The sequence below is a fragment of the Fusarium sambucinum genome, chromosome I, assembly GCF_050947815.1.
Source record: "Fusarium sambucinum isolate potato_lamoka chromosome I, whole genome shotgun sequence".
NCBI classification, from domain to species: domain Eukaryota; kingdom Fungi; phylum Ascomycota; class Sordariomycetes; order Hypocreales; family Nectriaceae; genus Fusarium; species Fusarium sambucinum.
Genome location: NC_139294.1, coordinates 11,613,708 through 11,632,198, shown reverse-complemented (window position 1 = coordinate 11,632,198; position 18,491 = coordinate 11,613,708). Strand labels below are relative to the sequence as shown.

Sequence of the window (18,491 nt, the reverse complement as noted above, 5' to 3'; positions counted from 1 at the left end):
TCGGTCTTAAGCAAGTTCGACGATCTAAGTGGTCAAAACATGGGGTATATTATGTTCCAATTGCCCTCTGTACAGTTACAATCTAAAGTCTTTCAATTATTCCTCAGTCGATGCAACACTGAGGAGTTGCAGACTCTACTGAATGACCTGGATAAGACTATCCAACTTTACCGAACAGCCTTGTCATCGAGCTGGAACGAGGCTATCAGCATTCACTTCATAAACGAAAGCGATATTCAAATTAACACTTCGACAGGCGTCAAAATAATCAAGATGCAAAACCCCAAGAGATTTCTTGCAACGATTCAGAAGTATAGGCAACGCTCTTGCAGGATGTCAGGTATTGAGCCACCTTTGAGTATCAAGAAGGCAAATTTGTCGAGTAATTGCGAGGATGAGACAATAAGTAATAAGGGGAAAATGATTACTATTTAGGCAGATCCCAGAGTAACTTTAGCGCCAGGAAACTTCGGATTTGAACTCTACAAAGCATCCCAGTAGTAACCTTGGCGTCTGTGAACCATTTAATTGTCTGTTGGATCCTCCTACTCTTCTATTCCTAATTGTCGTGTACCACAATTGTTAGATGTCTACTTCAGATTTATCGACAGAGGGGCATTTTGTTTTTAATCAATCATAGGCTAGCTCCTTATGAGAAGTTCACCGAAGGTCTTCGGTTCAACTCTCGTTACATTTAAGAAAAACTCAGGATTTCAGTGCTTGTTATATGCCTTTTACCTAACGACACTTGCGAATGTATTCACTCACGAGGACAAGAACTGATGCAGACACACGTATTTGATTGGTCAGAAAACTCGGAACAGCCCCATAGTGTGATCGTCATTGCAGGGTGCTGATCCACGCGTCGCGCCGCTGAAACGAACAGGGATATTGATCAATCTTCCATCTCGAACCATCATCTCTCGTCAAAGCCAACGACTTGCCCGTTTAACTTCATATTCTCCCAATCTCTGCTCTAGAAACGAATGCTAAATCACCAAGTACATTCTTCCCTCGGTATAGCCCCACATATGCCTCTACCACCTACTCGCCACCACGTCAAGACCGGGTGCCGGACCTGCAAGTGCGTCACGCAAGTCACTACTTATACTTATAGACCTGGTACTAACCATATGAAAAGAACCCGAAAAATCAAATGTGACGAAGGCAAACCCTCATGCAAACGTTGCACGTCATCGCGCCGTGTCTGTAGCGGTTATCAAGACACAGATATCCTCACAGTCTATCGGCCAAACCAATTATCGACCCGCGACCAAAAAGAAGGCCGGACGTTCCAGTTCTTCATCGAATCGGTGGGACCCGTTCTTTCTGGACCTACCGACTCCTACTTCTGGACTCATCTGGTCATGCAGTTCAGCCACTTTGAGCCTACCATCCGTCACGCTGTTCTGTCTATCAGCTCTCTTTATGAAGAATTTGCTAAAGGCTCTCGTATCACTCGGCAGGTTTGTGGTAGCACATATGCTGTCGGTCATTATAGCTCGGCTATTAAGCATGTCAATTTAGCTAGCGATGAGCAAACGATACTCGTGCTCTGCGTGCTTTTTATTTGCATCGAGTATTTACAAGGAGACTTTGATGCTGCTTTGAAGCACTGCCGCCATGGTATCATGATACTTAATAGCTCTTCTCGTCCCGAGTGGGCTTGCCGATATCTTCTTCCCATATTCCGACGTCTGAGTATAACACCCCTTCTTTTTGGCGGTGTCCCGCCCGAACGTCTCCCACCGCTTGTCGGATTCAAGACGCCAATACCTTCAAAGTTCGATAGTACTCAAGATGCACAGACAGTCATTGATGATCTGATGATTCGGACATTGGAGTGTCTCTACGATGGTAACGATGACACAGCCACACTCGCAACGTCGCTGAAAGAATGGGAGTCCAAGATGGCAGATCTAGAGCATGCATTATCGCCATCTGCAGCAGCGGAAAGATACGCCATATGTGGAATGCGATTCAAGCACAAGATTGCCAAAATTTATATCCAACAGCCAAGCTCACATACAGAAACGTGGTGGGATCAGCATCTCGATGTTTTCCGAGATGCTCTGGGCTTGGCAGAAGACGCGTTTCATCTATCAACAGCACCAGATGGCCAACGCATACAGCAATCAAGCTTCAGTTTCGAAATGAATTGGCTACCAATGCTGTTTTTCATCGTCCTCAAGTGTCGAGACTTGGAGATTCGTACTAGGGCATTATCCTGGTTAGGACAGCTTGGACCAGCGAAGGAGGGGTTGTTTGATGTGGGGACTTTGTATAGAGTGGGAAGGCGACTCATTGAGTTGGAACATGAGATATCGCTTGATCATACAGATGATACGGCAGGACTTGCAGGTATGTCCATGCCACCAGAAGAGAAACGTTATTTCGCTATCCCCGTGAAACACGAGTTGGAGGTCATCTCTGAGCAGGACAGCACAGTCAGGTACAGGAGACAGGTCAAATTCCTCTCGAGAGATTCAGAGGGTAATGTTATCGCTCGGGAAGAACATATCTCTGACGATAAACCTCGTGGGTGCAAAATTAGGATTCCGCCGATGAGATGTGCATATCGTCTCTAGGGGGCATAGCACAATAAATTTTTTATGTCTGAGCTACAACCATTGTACTTGTCCTTTTGCACTGCACTACATACACTACTTCCTACTTGCAAGGGATTCCAGTAGACGGATTAACAATAGCCATCTTTACAAAATCAGAGTAATTCCAGTAATCACCCTGAGTACCCTCGCCATCCACAGGCACATTACCAAAGAACTTCCAAGTCCAGTAGGCACTTCCTCGGGTGTAGGTCGACCAAGCCTTGAGACCAGTGTTGAGGCTGACTGCGCGGCTGGAAAATGTGTTACTGCTGGTAGCCTGAATAGACCATTCTCCGACAAAAACCGGAAACTTAGGGTCAACAGTAGACTTGGCGTCGATACAGATGAACTCAGGGAGGTTTTGCGAAGTCGTTGGACGACCGGCAAAGTAGTAATGATGAACATCAAAGACAATGTTCGTGTTGGCGGCAAAGTTCTTGGCCCAGAATTCAACTGGCCGGAAACCACCTTGAAGCATAATAGGTATCTTAGGATTGATCTTTTGAACCCGCGATACGACTTCTTGGAAATACTTGAGAACCCAAGTAGCTCCTTGGTCACTCAAAGCTTCAGGTGTTCCAAACTTGGTGATATCCCGATTGTCGACAGGCTCGTTGATGGGGGCCAGAGTGAAGCCTTGGGGAACGTCTGACTCTTGGATGAATTTGATGGCAGCGTCAACCGCTTTGTATGAATACTCTAGGGCGGTCTGGTTCTGAAACCATCCATAATTGCCTTCTTTCTCACCAAGTCCCATGCCATTGAGACCGCCAGGGAGCGAGTGAATATCGAGAATAACATGGATGCCATGCTTCTTGATAGCATAGTCGGAGATGGCCCTAAGAAAGCTGACTTGGTTTCCGCTGTAGAGTTGAGAACCTGGAACCTTGACCCAGGCATTGTATCCGGTAGGAATTCGGATGACGTTGATACCAGCTTGGGCCATGGTATCGATGTCTTTCGTCGTGACGAAAGAGCTGTATCGTTGTTCTAAGACTGGACCACATCGTGAACCCAGCTTTGCGCAGAAATCCCATTCATCAAGTGTGCCAGGTGCATACTGATTCCACCACTTGGGATCAATGACGGCTTCCTGATGTAGCCAGCCACCGATATTGACTCCATTGGCACTGAATGTCTTCCAGTTGAGGAAGTTGGATGGTGGAGCGGCATTGACCAAGCCACAAAAGACTGTGAGAAGGGTGGAAAGAGCACAAAGCTTCATGGTGGGTGTTGGCGAGTAGAGATTGGCGGAATCAGAAGAACACAAGAAGTTATGGAGTGACTGATTGCTCTAGTTGAATATCAACCTCAGAAGGGGATCTTCCGACATTTTATACCTATTCTCAATGGCCTCCTTCGGCCCATCTGCCACCGAATCTCAAATGCGTTAATCTCTAGTGTCCATTTGCAGGAAATTGCTTTTCCAGCTCAATACTAGACCTGCATATGATCTTCCTTCCCCATGGGGTATTTAGGTGATTACTGTTTAACCCTATACTGCATATGTTATGACAGAGCGGAGAACCCTGGCCCGATTCTGCATGTCCACATCCCGAAGTGTACATGCTGCCAATAAGACTTCACTAAAGCCGGAGCTAAAGGATCTAGCACCGGCTTTCATTAACTTTAACTGGCTGCATATAGTTATAATCCTTGTTCCTAGGCATTGAATATTCGGGTCGGTGGACTGAATTACACTTCTTAGACAGAGTTGTGACGGTTGTGATTCTGAAAGGGATAAACTAGTCTATACTAGGTTTGCATTGGCAGATATACAGAGTATTATAATACTAAGTATAGTAAAGTGTCATATCTCTTAATAGTAAATCCAGCCGGCAACAACAGCACCAGCATCTCGGTTGGCGCCTAGCCGCTGCTGTACGTAATGTGCGGCCACTGGAGGATACACAGCCCCGAGGATGTAGGCGCGTAAGAGAACCGACGCAGGATGTGCAAGTTCGGCACGATCGACCAAGTCGATTGTATTGTATTTGTATGGCGACAGTGGTATCATGCTTAGTTCTATGACATGCTTTGCTTTATTATTGAGGCTGACCTGATGGCTAAGTAAGCCGAGCGGTACCGGACTATCTTTCTATCCGATGCTGTGGATCAATAATTTATGAAACGTTCTCCTCTTTTATATTTTGCCTAACTCCATGTTTAAACCATCTGTATCATTCTTGTATCATTCGCTCGATGGACTCTCTTCCTCTTACTAGCATTCAGGTTCCCCCAGCCCAAGGCCAAACCCATTCGCACACGGTCGTTTTCCTACACGGTCGCGGAGATACCGCTGCTAACTTCTGCAACTCGCTCCAACACTGGCGCGATTCTCGAGGCCATACGCTTGCTGACGCTTTCCCATCCTTCAAATGGGTGTTTCCTGAAGCGCCTAAAAGAAAATGTGCCAATCTTCCTACTGTGTGGAACCAGTGGTTCGATGTCTGGAACGTGAGCAATTTTGCTGAAAACGAACTTCTGCAGGCAGAAGGACTTAGAGAAGTGGTACCTAAAATTCGCGACATTCTGGCTGATGAAGCAAATCAACTGAACGGGTGGTGGGATAGAGTTATTCTTATGGGCATCAGCATGGGCTCTGCAACAAGCGTACACACATTATTTAACCTCGATATCCCAACCACAGAAAAACGACTGGGCGCCTTTATTGGCTTCAGCGGAAGATGCCCGTTTGCCAGCCAAACGCTTGATGAGATGCGCATGACGGTTCAAGTCCCTTCGTCCCCTTCACACAGTGATATCCTCAAGAATACGCCTATGCTCTTGGAGCATTGTCTTGACGATCCGTTGGTATTGGTGGATTGGGGCAGGAAGCAATATGAGGTATTGAAAGGGTTCGGAGCAAATGTCGCATGGAGAGAGTATAGGACAGGAGGGCACTGGTTCAACTCACCCGATGGCATTGATGATGTGGTAAAGTTTTTGAAGGCTGTAATTTAGACTTAGTCCTCTGGAGCGGAACTGTAGTTACTAAAGCCTCATTCTTTGGTGGTTCCCAATTCTTGGTTGTACCACAAACAGCGACAGTCGAATGGGTTCATGTTAACTTGCTCGGCCCAATTTATCTTGGTATTGAGATCGTTATTATATTTAACCAGAAGCATCGATAGGCTTTCTAGTCCATGAAGTCTGCAATAAATCGAAACTTGAGACCCTTAATAAACTCATTTGGGCCCACCTCAATCTTGCATCGGACCACCTCATAGACATTCATCTCGCATGCCCATAATATTAGCTAGACTAGAGACTAGGGCAGTGTAGTAGCTAAGTATAAGTCTAAAGATGCCTTCTTTGCCTTCTATGAAATTAAGTCCTTTGAGAATTATAAGGGTGATATCTTTCTTAATATCCCTACTATGAAAGACTACTCCTTCCTATGAGCTGCCAAGATGGAGAACCTGCGAGCCAACCTCATGCATTAGGCCAAAGGATCTTCCAAGAATGACCTCGCCGGTAATTTTACCCGCTACCATCTGCCTTACCAGAGCGGTAAGGGCAAGAAGACTCACCTTGCTGAGGTTGACTTTACTCTGGACGTTCAATTTGATTTACCCCGTTTCAACGACGCACACATTGGCAACCTTACCGCTACGCACATGGCATGCACGCCGTGAAGCCTGGATGCTTCAGCGACTCCATCATCAAGATTGACACCAAGACCAAGAAAACCAAGACGTGGGTGCCCAAGAAGAACCATCTTCCCTCGGAGCCACTTTTCATCGCGTGCCCTGGTGGAAAGAGCGAGGGAGATGGCGTTCTACTGACCGTGGCTATGGATACGTCTGTAAAGCTAAGCTCAATGGTGGTCATTGATGCTGCTACTATGAAGGAGATCGATAGAGCCAGAATGCCAGTGGTAATGGGTTACGGGTTTCAAGGAATCGTCATCTAAGATTCTATTGGGGAATTATCCGTGATGTATAGTTACGTTTCGACAATACTGCATTTCACATAGCTACTAGAACCCTTCAGTACTTATAGGTTGAGGGTCGAGATAATGTTTTCATAGAGCTACCCTGCAACTAGACAATAAAGTTACATTAGATTATAAAACAATTGAGATTTCTTATTCACATTGATAAATCGGTGACAAGGTAAATGACTTAGGTTTACATTTATATCTTAACCCAAACCCCTCTCATTATCAGCCGGTCTTTTTTATAGCTTAAAAGGTATGACTTCGAAGTATACAAATCACCAGTAGCATTACCAACTCTGGGTAGTTCTGTGATTATTCGGCCGTGATCCCAAAGCATAAATTTCACCGGTCAACCGGTATGTCACCTCCAAGCAAAGATAAAGACATGTGAAATCTCATCCGTACTGCTAGGCCATATCACTTCACCGAGGTTTCTCATTAAAGCTAGAGCTTTCAGGTGCCGAAAGCCGAGTAAACGAGATGAGGAGACCCCAGATTCTTCTATATCGTGGCAGGCGCTCCAATCAAGAGTGATGTGGGTGCCTTACCCCGGATCTCAAGCTTATTAGCGTGTGGGATTATCCTGGTTTCCATCGGCACATGACGCGGGGAGTAACACCAAACTCCACTTCTGTCAAGCATTGACTGGTGCGCTACCCTAGAAAAAGGAACAAAGCTGCTGAACAAGGATTATCGAGATGGGCAGTTAAATTATTGGAGCGTCAAAGTTGTGAGTTAAACGCTAAACACAACTCACTACGCGACCAGTCTTGTCTTAGAATAGACTTGACGGAGATTCTACGTTTTCAGATAGTGTCGGAACGAGACGACGCGTGTAAATCATGTTAACTTTCAAACGGGCAAATGCGTTGTTGTGCCACGCTATTTAAACAAGCTCTCACCCTGCTCAAGTTACCTTCCATTAACTACACCGGTAAATCTCACATTATTTTCTACCCAACATGCTTGGTTTCAAGGCCTCCCTACTTCTGTCAGCCCTAGCTTTGTTCAGCCCTACATTATGCAGGGTCATTGAGGAACGTGCCGTCGCGGATCACGCTGTTACCTTTCAAACTATTTACAAACCACCTGCCAACTACCCTACACCCAAGACACTGTACGGTCGCAATGTTCAGCTTCCTGACGGAACAATCCTCGCCACCTGGTAAATATTGTACAAACAAGGAAAGAACAGGAATGTTTGACTAACAAACCAAAGGGAGAATTACAGCCCTGAGCCCCCAATGGTCTATTTCCCCATTTACAAGAGCACAGACAAAGGATCGACCTGGTCACCCTTGTCCAACGTGACGGACACCAAGAACGGCTGGGGCCTTCGCTATCAGCCATTTTTATACGTCTTACCTCAGGCGATCGGCAACCTCGCCAAGGGAACAATTCTCCTGGCTGGTAACAGCATTCCGTCTGATTTAAGCAAGACAAAGATCGACCTCTACGCTTCAACCGATGGTGGCAAGACGTGGAAGTTTGTGTCCAGTGTTGCGAGTGGCGGAAAGGCAGTCCCCAACAACGGCGAAACCCCCGTATGGGAACCATTCCTCATGGTGTACAACAACAAGCTTGTGTGCTACTACTCCGATCAACGTGATCCGGCATACGGCCAGAAGTTGGTTCATCAGACCTCCAGCGATGGTATCAAATGGGACTCTGTCGTCAATGATGTACGCGGAACTGCCTATTCCCAGCGTCCTGGCATGACGACCATTACCAAGCTTCCCAACGGGAAGTGGATGATGACATTTGAGTATGGCGGAGGAGCTTCACCTAACAATGCCGCATTTCCTGTCTACTATCGTATTTCCGATTCGCCTCTTACTTTCGACAGTGCGGCCAACCAAATCCTTACAGCTGGTAGCCGCGCACCCAGCTCTTCCCCCTACCTTACGTGGTCACCTTCGGGAGGTTCTAGCGGATCCCTCATTGTTACTGCAAACAGCGATAATGGTATTTACATCAACACGAAGTTGGGCGACTCTAAGTCTTGGTTGTACTACGAGATTCCCCAGCCAGGAGCATACTCACGACAAGCTATGGTCATGGACAACCCTGATTGGCTGTATGTTATGAGTGCTGGGTATCTGAACAGCGATAACTGGGTAACGGATAGTGTTTTTAAGCTTCCCAACTTAGCTTAATTATATCAGCGCTGTTAATCCACTATCTAGTCGTCTATAAAGCAAATTATAAATATAAATTATAGACTATCTTGGTATATACAAAGCATGTAAACTGTTGATATAGATATATTTTATGAATGAATTTATGGTCACTTAAGCTTTCGCCCAGGCCTTCTCAATTTCCTCTTAAGTTTTCAACAAAGGTTAATCTGCCAGATATATTTTATAATACTTAGGATTTCTAAGGAATAAACTAGTCTATATTACTCTTGTGTCATTCTAATATAATCAACAATTCGATATCTAATGTCGACGCCGACTTTTCACATGTCGAAGATTCTTCTCACAATATGACGAACAGTAAAGGATCGGGCGATGAGGAAGAGGTTAATATCGCCCGCAGTTATGCGCAACCGGCTAAGCCAATGAATATCTTCGAGTGCCTTCTGCTTTATAAGCATGCATCTATCATCTGCTTCCTCGCAGCCATCGAGCCTCTATCAGAAGGTTATCAAGTGCAGATGTCTGGCAGTATCATTGATCTTCCCGGCTTTGTTCGAACATTTGGCGCCCTGCAGGAAAGTGGAATATACGTCATCAATCCTCAATATGTGTCACTCTGTGGCTGTAAGCGTGTAACTACTGACTCATGGAGTGCTGCTAACTTGATATTATCTAGTAATGAAGAGATAAAAGATATCTTGCAATAATTAATTTAATAAGAATTGTCTTATATAATACTTCCTGGTCAGTATGAAAATATCGATCAGCGGGGCAATACTTTATTGTATAATCCACGAATAGTAGAATTTACGCTCTTTGTCGTATCTGTGACACGCCGATTGGATATTCCGGGGTGCTAAGTTAACTCCACTAACCTGAGGCGCAGCCACTCTTCGATCGCTTAGTCGCTTTGCCACCGCTAGGAAAGCTCGGAACCAGGGAATAGAATGGTTTAGAAAGTGGTATTAGCTCTGTTTACTTATAATAGAGGGCAGTGCGTTGAGCTGGTTACGACATACCAAGTCTGTGGACTCGAGGCTACTCTGTTCGTTGATCTTAAGCAGTCAGAATGATATTTCCAAGCTCTAATAGAAGGATCTCTGAATTCTCCAGGTATTTGCATGGAGATATGGACAAAACCCAGTTACCCACTGCATCTATTAGCTCAAAGTCGTACTACAAGCTACGCCTGAATCATTTATATGCGATCATATTATTGTCTGCAGTTTTGCTGTTTGTGTAAGGACATGTTGAAGCTACTGGTACTTTGGCTAACTGAGTAATAGGTTACATACTATATATGTCACTATGATAACTACAACTACTGTCAGACAATTTGCCTCGTCCATCAAATTAGAAGAGCCCGAATGCCTTACCAAAGAATCAGCTTTACAAGTCACCCCCCACTGCATCGATCCGTTATACAACAAGGTCATTATCGACCGAGAAGTAGATGTCGAGCTTCCAATCCCCCACCACAAAGTTTCTGGTCATTTTGATGGCACAAATATTGATTTCAACATTTATCTTCCCAAGACAAACTTCCAAGGCCGATTCTTCCAAATGGTGTTTCCTACACAGAATTCGACCGCCTCGGACCGGACGATCGGCTTTGGTGCTGATAGTGGGGGATATACCAACCATGTCAAAGGTGGCGGGTACCGTGCTGATGCAGCCGTAGCAAAACTCTCAAGACGCATTGCTGCTGATTACTACGGCTACAAGGATAAGATTTATGGTTATGTGTATGGCGGAAGTGGCGGTTCTTTCGTTACTGTTGGTGCCATTGAGAACACATTTGATGTCTGGCAGGGTGCTCTACCTTTGATTCAGGCTGTTCCCGTGTCGAATCCGAACAACTTCTGTATCCGAGCTTTTGCCCAGGTTTCTTTAGACTCTGTCGCAGGATCTATTATTGATGCAGTACGCCCAGGCGGAAGCGGCGATCCATTCTCGGTGTTGGACCCAATGAGGAGGGATGTATTGGAGGAAGTTACACGTCTTGGGATCCCACTTAAAAGCTGGGAGGACTTTGACGGGGTTGTTGGTAACAGAACTCAGCTATGGGCATCGATGCGAAAGATGACGATTCCTCTTATCCGATCATTTGACCCTACATACTTCAGCGACTTTTGGACAAAACCTGGATACCTTGGAACGGAAAAGTCGGACCTTGGCGACCTTTGGCGAAGTTCAGTCTACGAGCTCAACGCAACAGTTCAAGACATTATAGCTGAATCGACTGGAGTGCCAGCCAGCTTTGCGCTTGACAGAGTCATCGGTACACCTCCTCCTCATGGCCTTGCTTTTGAGATCGTATCCGCGTCAAACAACGCAAGTCTCGGGCATTTCACAGCCACTCTTGACGGGACGTCAAAGATTGCAACAATTCATCCAGAGAATAATGCGACCATTGTAAAATTGATCTCGGAAGGAACTCTGCTCAGAATTGACAATCGGGCAACCCTAGCAGCGTCTTCGTACCACAGACATCAAATACCAACCGAAGATGGATTCTACGCCTGGGACTACTTACTGAAACCAGATGGTTCACCAAAATATCCTCAACGCCCAGTTTATACCGCAGGAAGGTTGTCACAGGGGGCCAGCGGCGGTGGCACCCATACCGGCAACATAACATGCAAGGTGATTGTCTTGGATACTCTTCTGGATTATGATGCTTTTCCCTGGCATGCAGATTGGTACAGAAACAAGGTGAAGAAATCTCTGGGTCACCGATTTGGTGATAATTACAAACTTTATTTTGCCGATAACGCAGATCACCAGATGGGCGGGGTACCGAAGTCTTTGACAAATCGCCTTGTTGACTTTACTGGGATCTATGAACAGCACCTCAGAGACCTCAGTGCATGGGTAGAAAATGGCAAAGAGCCTGCGGCACAAACAGTCTATTCTGTCAAAGATGGCCAAGTTCTGGTACCCAAGACAGCGGCGGAGCGGAAGGGTCTTCAGGCAGTAATCGACTTGACAGCTGACGGAAAATCGGAGGCATCAATTGGGATGGGGCATTTAATTACGCTCAAAGCTCATGTTGAACTTCCCCCTGGGGTTGGACTAGTTACCTCTGTGGAGTGGGATTTTGAAGGTAATGGCGATTTCGTCAAAGGTGGTTTTGAGAAGGGAAAGACGTCCATGGACGTAACTGCTTCGACAAAGTTCAATCGAGGAGGAGTTTACTACCCTGCAGTTCGGGTCGGTATCCACCGGGATGGAAATACTGAGTTAGCTTATGCCCAGGTCCTGAATCTTGGCCGGATGAGAATTACAGTTCATTAGTTACTTTATTCCATAGGTCTTCAACTATGTAGCGTCGCAATTCTCCATCACAATTTTACTGGTCTTGTTTGTAAATACGAAAACTCCAGTACCGTCGGGTTTCTTGTCATGCATTTACTAGCGTCATTTGACACGTAATCCCAGGGTGAAGCCTCTTCGTTATCGCTAGAGTGTTTGATTGCTACTATATATAGCAATACGTAAACTTCGGCAGCTTCAGCTTTGAGCCCCGATGGAACAGACGTAATGGTCGAACAAAACTCTGTTTGAGGAGACAGGAAAGCAATTACCGATGCCCACATAGGTTGAGACTGGCGCAGCAGTGACCAAGTGGACGGACCTGCAGGGACCCATAATAGCGTTTTGAAATGCGTAAAATCCAATAGCCAATCGATTTATGGGGACAGTGACACTTTTGAGGCGGGCTGGTTTTATTACTCCAAGGCCATCAGCATATTTAACCAGTAGATCTCTTGACATTGCCGGCTTTCTTCTTCATATATCAATTGCAAACGAAAAAACAATCATTAATTGCAGTCACGAGCGACATTTTCATTATCTTTCCTTCTATTCGTGTCTCGACGGACACCGACCCCAACACCGAAAATGTCAAACAGCACGGAAACGCCAAAAGGCTATGCCCCCTTCGACTTGTATCCGTACAATCCATCACCAGCTGCAGCATACGCCTTCGTGGTCCTTTTCGGTATATCGGGTATTGCGCACTTTATCATGATGTTTCCTTATCGATCAGCCTTTCCCATCCCCATGATCATCGGATGCGGCAGTAAGTACCCTATCACTGAGTAATTCCAGACATACCTAACACCTTTTCAGTGGAAGCTACCGCCTATTATTTTCGAACACAATCTCACGACAATCTCCGACAAACATTGCCTTTTATAATACAAAACTTGCTCGTTCTCGCCGCTCCGCCATTCCTCGCTGCCACTATCTACATGTCCCTCGGCCGAATCACACGAGCTCTCAAAGCCCAAGAGATATCCCTTATTGGTCTGCGCTGGATCACTAAATTATTCGTCTTGGTTGATTTGGTCTGTTTTGTCACACAGACTGCAGGTGCAATTATGTCAGGCAGTGAAGAGTTAGACGAAGCGAAGAAAGGCCAGAACATCATTATAATTGGTCTAGTTCTCCAGATTATTGCTTTTGCCTTATTCATCGTCTGCACTCTCACTCTGCAGCTCAGGCTCCACTCAAACCCGCCTGTTCAGTGCCTTGTCGGTCTGGTTACACACTACCGTCGATATTTTATTGCACTGTACCTTACCAGTGGTCTGTTCCTCATCCGCAATGTGGTCAGAATTGTCGAGTACAAGCAAGGTGGCGATGGACCTCTTTTGTCGAATGAAGCTTTTCTATATGTTTTCGATTGTTGTTTCATGTTGGCTATTATTCTTATTATTCTCATCTTACATCCTGGTCGACTAATTATGAAATGTCGCCGGCAAGGGTTGGTAAAGGACTTCGTGCCATTGGTTGACAGGTAGACCCAATAACGCAAAGGTTGAATCAGCCATGTTTTGAGAATTAGTTTCATTTGTTTTCGAATTATATTCGGTTCGGAGTATTGTCACGGACATTGGGATCATAGAAATATAGAGCATAATAGAAAATTTAAAGTTATTAGCAAATAGCTTCTACCCTCCTAACAATATCGATTACCTAGTGTAACGAATTGAAATCTGAGTACCTCGTGGTGTTGCTAGTCAGTCCCTTTACCCTTGATTGCTCGGCGAGTCCGGATCTGAACCTAAGCTAAATGGAGTGACTCCGCGTCTCCGACCGCTAGTTCAACCGCGTTGACCAATCATGATTTTACGCATTCAATACGTTTAAGCTAAAACTGTTGATCCGTGCGGCACCTGAAAAAATCTGAGAGTCCCTGTTTCAACAACCCAGCAGCCTACAAGATCTCGGAAACAAATCAGCCAACGCAATCCAAGACCACAATAACAACTGCACTGCGGCGAAGTTTTAACGCAATTAGTGCTGCACTGCATCCAACAGCCGCTCTCAATACGAATATGCGTAAAAGCCATAAGAAATCTCGCCTTGGCTGCCAAACCTGCAAAAAACGGAAAGTCAAGGTTAGTTAGCGTGCCATCCTTCAGGCCCACCTCCATCACACAAAGGGCCTTCTCTTTTTGCCTCCTTGCTTATCATATAAACTCTCAAGTGCGATGAAGCGAAACCGCAGTGTGGAAGATGTATTCAATTTGGTGTTCCGTGCGACTTTTCTCCTACACCACCAGGGTCTCAAGTTCTCCCCGTTTCCCAACCTGTACCTCAACCACGGCGAAGAGGGCGCCCAAGGTCAGATTGGACGTCTTGGACTGAACAAATTCGATCCCACGCGACAATGACTGCTGAAGAAAACTCCAATCCTTTGAGTACTGCTGATATGGAACTCTTTCACAATTATATGACAAAGACTGCGGCAACTGTCACCGATGGTGGCCAAAATCGACTCTGGTTTGATGGCGTTCCTCAAGTTGGACTTCAACACCCTTGCATATTGAACCTTATTCTATCATTATCATCATATCACCTGGCAAAACTCAAACCCGTCGATAAACCGCGATATTTATTACTCGCAGAAAAGCATTTGACGGCTTCTTTGCAGCCAGCGACAGTTCTGATAGGTCGTCTCGATGTAGAGAGTGCCCCGGCTGCGTATTTGACATCCGTCCTCATATGTTTTGTCGCTCTAGCCAAAGGACCAAGTTCTGGAAATTTTCTTCTGGTCAATCAACAAGATCAAGTGTCGTGGCTTCATTTACTACGAGGAGTGCGTCTTGTTGTTGAGTCAACAGGCTGGTCATCTGTATTTTCTGGCATGCTGGCAGAATATGCCCCGACTCCCAGCTCCAGCCCACCAGAAGACATAACGCCGGTTGACCCGTCTTTAATGGCCGATGGTATCGAAGACTGGCGTTCTTCTTTGAACAATATCTCCAACCTGATTACAAGGCCCATAGACGAACGATTAACCAAGGCTTATGAGCATGAACTAAAAGTGCTCACGGAGTGTTTCGAAAAGATATTTGGCCAGGGACAAAACGCTTCTCTGGAAGCTAATGGCAAACTCGAGATCATAATAAGCTGGATCTACCAGCTTAAAGATGATTACATGGAAGGGTTACATCAAGGAGATACGGTCGCCATTGTTATCCTGGGACATTTTTGCGTGCTGCTTCGGACATTGGAGACAAAGTATTGGTTTATGCAGGAATGGGCATCTCATATCATGAAAGGTATCATTGCTATGTCCGAAGACTTTCGTATATGGCTTTCCTGGCCTCTCGCATATCTGAACTTGGACTTCCAAAGATAGAGATAAGTTTCTTGTCAATGACTGTATTTTAGTTCAATTCAAATCTGTTTAACAAAACGTTGCTTATGAGACTTAAAAAGCTTAGATCGATCCAACAACTCTCCAGTAGCTGACCGGATAAAGTCAACTTGCAAGTTGTTAGCATCCTGAAAGCGAATAGTGGCATAACTGAAATCATCCGCATAAGCAAATGCATTCTCTTGTCCTTTCGTTCCAACAGCGCTCAACCCTTCGATGTTGCCCGTTCCTCCAGAGACAATGTAGATTGGCGCCTTGGGATCCTGTTGGCCATTGGGGTCGATAGTGCCGTTGTAGACAGGATGGAATCGTTGCGAATTATGCACGTGGCAAAAAACACCCAAGTCAACGCCGTACTTGTAGAACAGGCCCTCAAATGCCTTTTGGCAGGGCTTGCATCCCTCATTGTTGGTAGAGTACCACGGACGATGGCCTGCGACGATAAGCCAGGGAGTAACGTCTCGGTCAACAGATGCTAGATCAGCCTCAAGGAACTGTAATTGTTGATTTGCTCTTCCGAAAGGTCCACTGTTCAAATGGGCTGAACCACCTGGCTGGTCAGGTGCATCAGGAAAGTCAGTTTCAGTATCGATCATAACAACATGCACCATGCCATAATCGAAAGAAAACCAAAAGGGCGGGTTTGCAAGTTGCTTTGCCTTGTTGGCGTTCACTTTGGCTGTATCATCTAAGGATGTTGAGGCAAAAGGAAGAGGCATAATGTTGCCGAATCTGATCATGAAATCTGTAAAGTTCTTTTGTCCTTCAGGGCAGAGATGATTGAGGATAGGAATTTCTTGGCAGGTAGCTTCGTGATTTCCAGGGGACACCATATAAGGCTTCCGACCGGAAATCGGGGCAAGTTGATCATAGAAAGTCTCCAAGATGGCTTGATAGGCTTCTTGTCCGTGGAAGAGATTCTTGGGTTTCTCAAACCAATCGTCGGCGTAGGCAAGGTCGCCTGGGTGAATGATAAACTCGTAGTCGTCGACTGTTGTGGCAAGTCTGCCAATGGTTGTATGATTTAACGATGGCTGAATAGACGGGATCACATCACGCTTGGAGTGGTCCATGTCGATTGTGAAGCCATCTTGACCGTACACACCAAGGTCAATGATAGCATTGATGGCGAATGGCGTTTTGTCTCCGGCGGTGCGAGGGCTCAGAAAGTGATCGATGCTTGAGTTCTTTGACACAATCTTATAGTAGTACGTTGTTGCCGGTGACAAACCGTCGATAGTGACAGAGTTTGCCCAGGTGCGGGAAGTGGGATATGTTACCGAGATATCGGAAAATGCTTGTTTGTCTAGGGCGTTCTGAGAGGTACCGTATTGAACGCAAGGCTTTGCTTGCTTGGCGTAAGTGTTCCAACCAACAGTAATACCTATCAATCACATTAGAACTTAAATATTCGTTACAATAATGGGGAGAAAGACGAACTGTTTGGTCCGCCAAAAGCAATACGCTGTTGAACTGGGGTTGACAAATCTGACGGAAGAGGTGGAAAACTAACTGCAGCCTCGACACCAGCTCCAAGAAATGACAAGATCGCAATTAAGTTTCGCATAGAAGCCATGTTGTCAATATGACCGTTGAGACCCAAGTATTGTCTATAGTTACAATATCTAACAACATGGAAAAGCCCGCGTACTTAAAGCCTCGCATTGTATAATATAACTCTTCTCGATTAATAACGTCCTCCGAATTCATGTGCCGCATAGCCGAACAGCTTTCTTCGTTCTATAAAATGTCCATATTAAGATAATCCTCCGGGCCAATTGGTGATAAACATTTCGGGTCCCAGTAATTTGCTTGTGATAACAATAGCCTCGTGGTAATTCAGCTTCGTCTTATTGGTAGACTGGGTCGGTGAACCGAAATGGGAATTGATTAGCCTTTTGTAGCGCCGCTTTTGAACCACTGTTTTGCCGAGGTATTAAAGTTAATTGACGATTATACTCGGATGTGAAGTATTTGATTTCTCCTGCCAATTATTACTGTAGGTAGAATTTGGGGGCACCTACCTTCCTATATCCGTCGCTTCTCAGATATCCAGCTGTTCGCGGATGAATAATAGTCCGATCTTAGACTCGACCTTTAATGTAGACAAGCTCGTGTTCGTTTCAATCATCATCCTTCCTTACACCAAACCAATATAATGCAACATGGCCTATCAGCCCAGTCAGCCGCAAGGACCAAGAAATCCTTCTCGACGACAGGCTCTTAATGTTTGTATCTGACACTCACATATCTCGCTTTCCAAGTATAAGTATTTAACCTACTGCAGGCTTGTGATGCTTGTCGAAAGAGAAAAACAAAATGCGATGAAAGCAAACCATCGTGTGGTCGTTGCGCGCGACTCAGCTTGGAATGTAGCTATGTAGAAACCGTCGCGGTAAAGTAAAACACCCTAAACTCATTTGTTTTGAGCTACGTCATTGAGAATTACTGAGAAAATCCCTGTCTGTCACGGAGTTGACAGGGACATTGAAACAGATGGATGAAAAGATCGATGTCCTCACAGCCTTGGTCCAAAACAACAATGGGCAATATCACATACTCAGAGAACAAACCTTTCACCATCATACAGGCCCAGAATCAAGCCCAAGTACGAGTCAAGCGGCTGCGTTTAGTCCCTTAAACCTCGGTAGCACTGGATATTTGCACACGGCCTCAACTCCCTTCCTCGACACAGGTCGGATTTTAGAGGAGCTTTCATTATCACAGAGACACTCTACCGCCCCGCAGCACCTTTTGACTTGGCCATGCTCCCCTCTCCAGATGAGTGAGCCTGAACTGCAGTATCCTATGGACCTTGAGATCAAGAGGCCAAGACTATCGTCATCGACAGCACCACCTCGCTGCATCAATAGCCCAGGTACACCGGGCGAATCTTGTTGGCTATCGCGCCTCTCATTATCCCACGTGAGCTTGTTAACACAGTCCTACTTCCAACACTTTCATCCATCATGCCTCATCCTACATGAGACCCATTTTTACTCTCAAGTTCTCAGTGACGCAGTGCAAACGAGTTTTGCACCAAACTACAAAACATGCACTGTACTTTTGGTGTGTAGCTTGGGGTCTATCGCTGCTTACTATTCCGGCCATGAAGAATGGTCTTC

At 45.6% G+C, this 18,491-nt stretch overlaps 9 protein-coding genes across 9 annotated transcripts; 7 read left to right on the top strand and 2 right to left on the bottom strand.

The window, feature by feature from the left end:
• Positions 1-1,031: 1,031 nt before the first annotated feature.
• Positions 1,032-2,588, top strand: FSST1_006494 (Zn(II)2Cys6 transcription factor domain-containing protein; the record flags this gene model as incomplete). Its single annotated transcript, XM_083232867.1, has 2 exons — positions 1,032-1,084; positions 1,142-2,588. 2 exons carry the CDS (start codon positions 1,032-1,034, stop codon positions 2,586-2,588), a joined length of 1,500 nt encoding a protein of 499 aa, XP_083089924.1.
• An 82-nt stretch (positions 2,589-2,670) lies between these two features.
• FSST1_006493 (glycoside hydrolase superfamily) lies at positions 2,671-3,834 on the bottom strand (the record flags this gene model as incomplete). Its single annotated transcript, XM_083232866.1, has 1 exon — positions 2,671-3,834. One exon carries the CDS (start codon positions 3,832-3,834, stop codon positions 2,671-2,673), a length of 1,164 nt encoding a protein of 387 aa, XP_083089923.1.
• Positions 3,835-4,811: 977 nt separating this feature from the next.
• Positions 4,812-5,573, top strand: FSST1_006492 (Alpha/Beta hydrolase protein; the record flags this gene model as incomplete). The annotated part of the gene is made up of 1 exon (XM_083232865.1): positions 4,812-5,573. The coding sequence occupies one exon, from the start codon at positions 4,812-4,814 to the stop codon at positions 5,571-5,573; it is 762 nt and encodes a 253-aa protein (XP_083089922.1).
• Positions 5,574-6,234: 661 nt separating this feature from the next.
• On the top strand, positions 6,235-6,525 carry FSST1_006491 (uncharacterized protein; the record flags this gene model as incomplete). Its single annotated transcript, XM_083232864.1, has 1 exon — positions 6,235-6,525. The coding sequence occupies one exon, from the start codon at positions 6,235-6,237 to the stop codon at positions 6,523-6,525; it is 291 nt and encodes a 96-aa protein (XP_083089921.1).
• Positions 6,526-7,514: 989 nt separating this feature from the next.
• FSST1_006490 (putative arabinanase) lies at positions 7,515-8,708 on the top strand (the record flags this gene model as incomplete). The annotated part of the gene is made up of 2 exons (XM_083232863.1): positions 7,515-7,717; positions 7,772-8,708. The coding sequence occupies 2 exons, from the start codon at positions 7,515-7,517 to the stop codon at positions 8,706-8,708; spliced, it is 1,140 nt and encodes a 379-aa protein (XP_083089920.1).
• Positions 8,709-10,001: 1,293 nt separating this feature from the next.
• On the top strand, positions 10,002-11,990 carry FSST1_006489 (uncharacterized protein; the record flags this gene model as incomplete). The annotated part of the gene is made up of 1 exon (XM_083232862.1): positions 10,002-11,990. One exon carries the CDS (start codon positions 10,002-10,004, stop codon positions 11,988-11,990), a length of 1,989 nt encoding a protein of 662 aa, XP_083089919.1.
• Positions 11,991-12,596: 606 nt separating this feature from the next.
• On the top strand, positions 12,597-13,501 carry FSST1_006488 (RTA1 domain-containing protein; the record flags this gene model as incomplete). Its single annotated transcript, XM_083232861.1, has 2 exons — positions 12,597-12,777; positions 12,828-13,501. The coding sequence occupies 2 exons, from the start codon at positions 12,597-12,599 to the stop codon at positions 13,499-13,501; spliced, it is 855 nt and encodes a 284-aa protein (XP_083089918.1).
• Positions 13,502-14,038: 537 nt separating this feature from the next.
• FSST1_006487 (uncharacterized protein) lies at positions 14,039-15,348 on the top strand (the record flags this gene model as incomplete). The annotated part of the gene is made up of 2 exons (XM_083232860.1): positions 14,039-14,101; positions 14,191-15,348. The coding sequence occupies 2 exons, from the start codon at positions 14,039-14,041 to the stop codon at positions 15,346-15,348; spliced, it is 1,221 nt and encodes a 406-aa protein (XP_083089917.1).
• A 38-nt stretch (positions 15,349-15,386) lies between these two features.
• FSST1_006486 (Metallo-dependent phosphatase-like protein) lies at positions 15,387-16,942 on the bottom strand (the record flags this gene model as incomplete). The annotated part of the gene is made up of 2 exons (XM_083232859.1): positions 15,387-16,750; positions 16,807-16,942. 2 exons carry the CDS (start codon positions 16,940-16,942, stop codon positions 15,387-15,389), a joined length of 1,500 nt encoding a protein of 499 aa, XP_083089916.1.
• Positions 16,943-18,491: the final 1,549 nt, after the last annotated feature.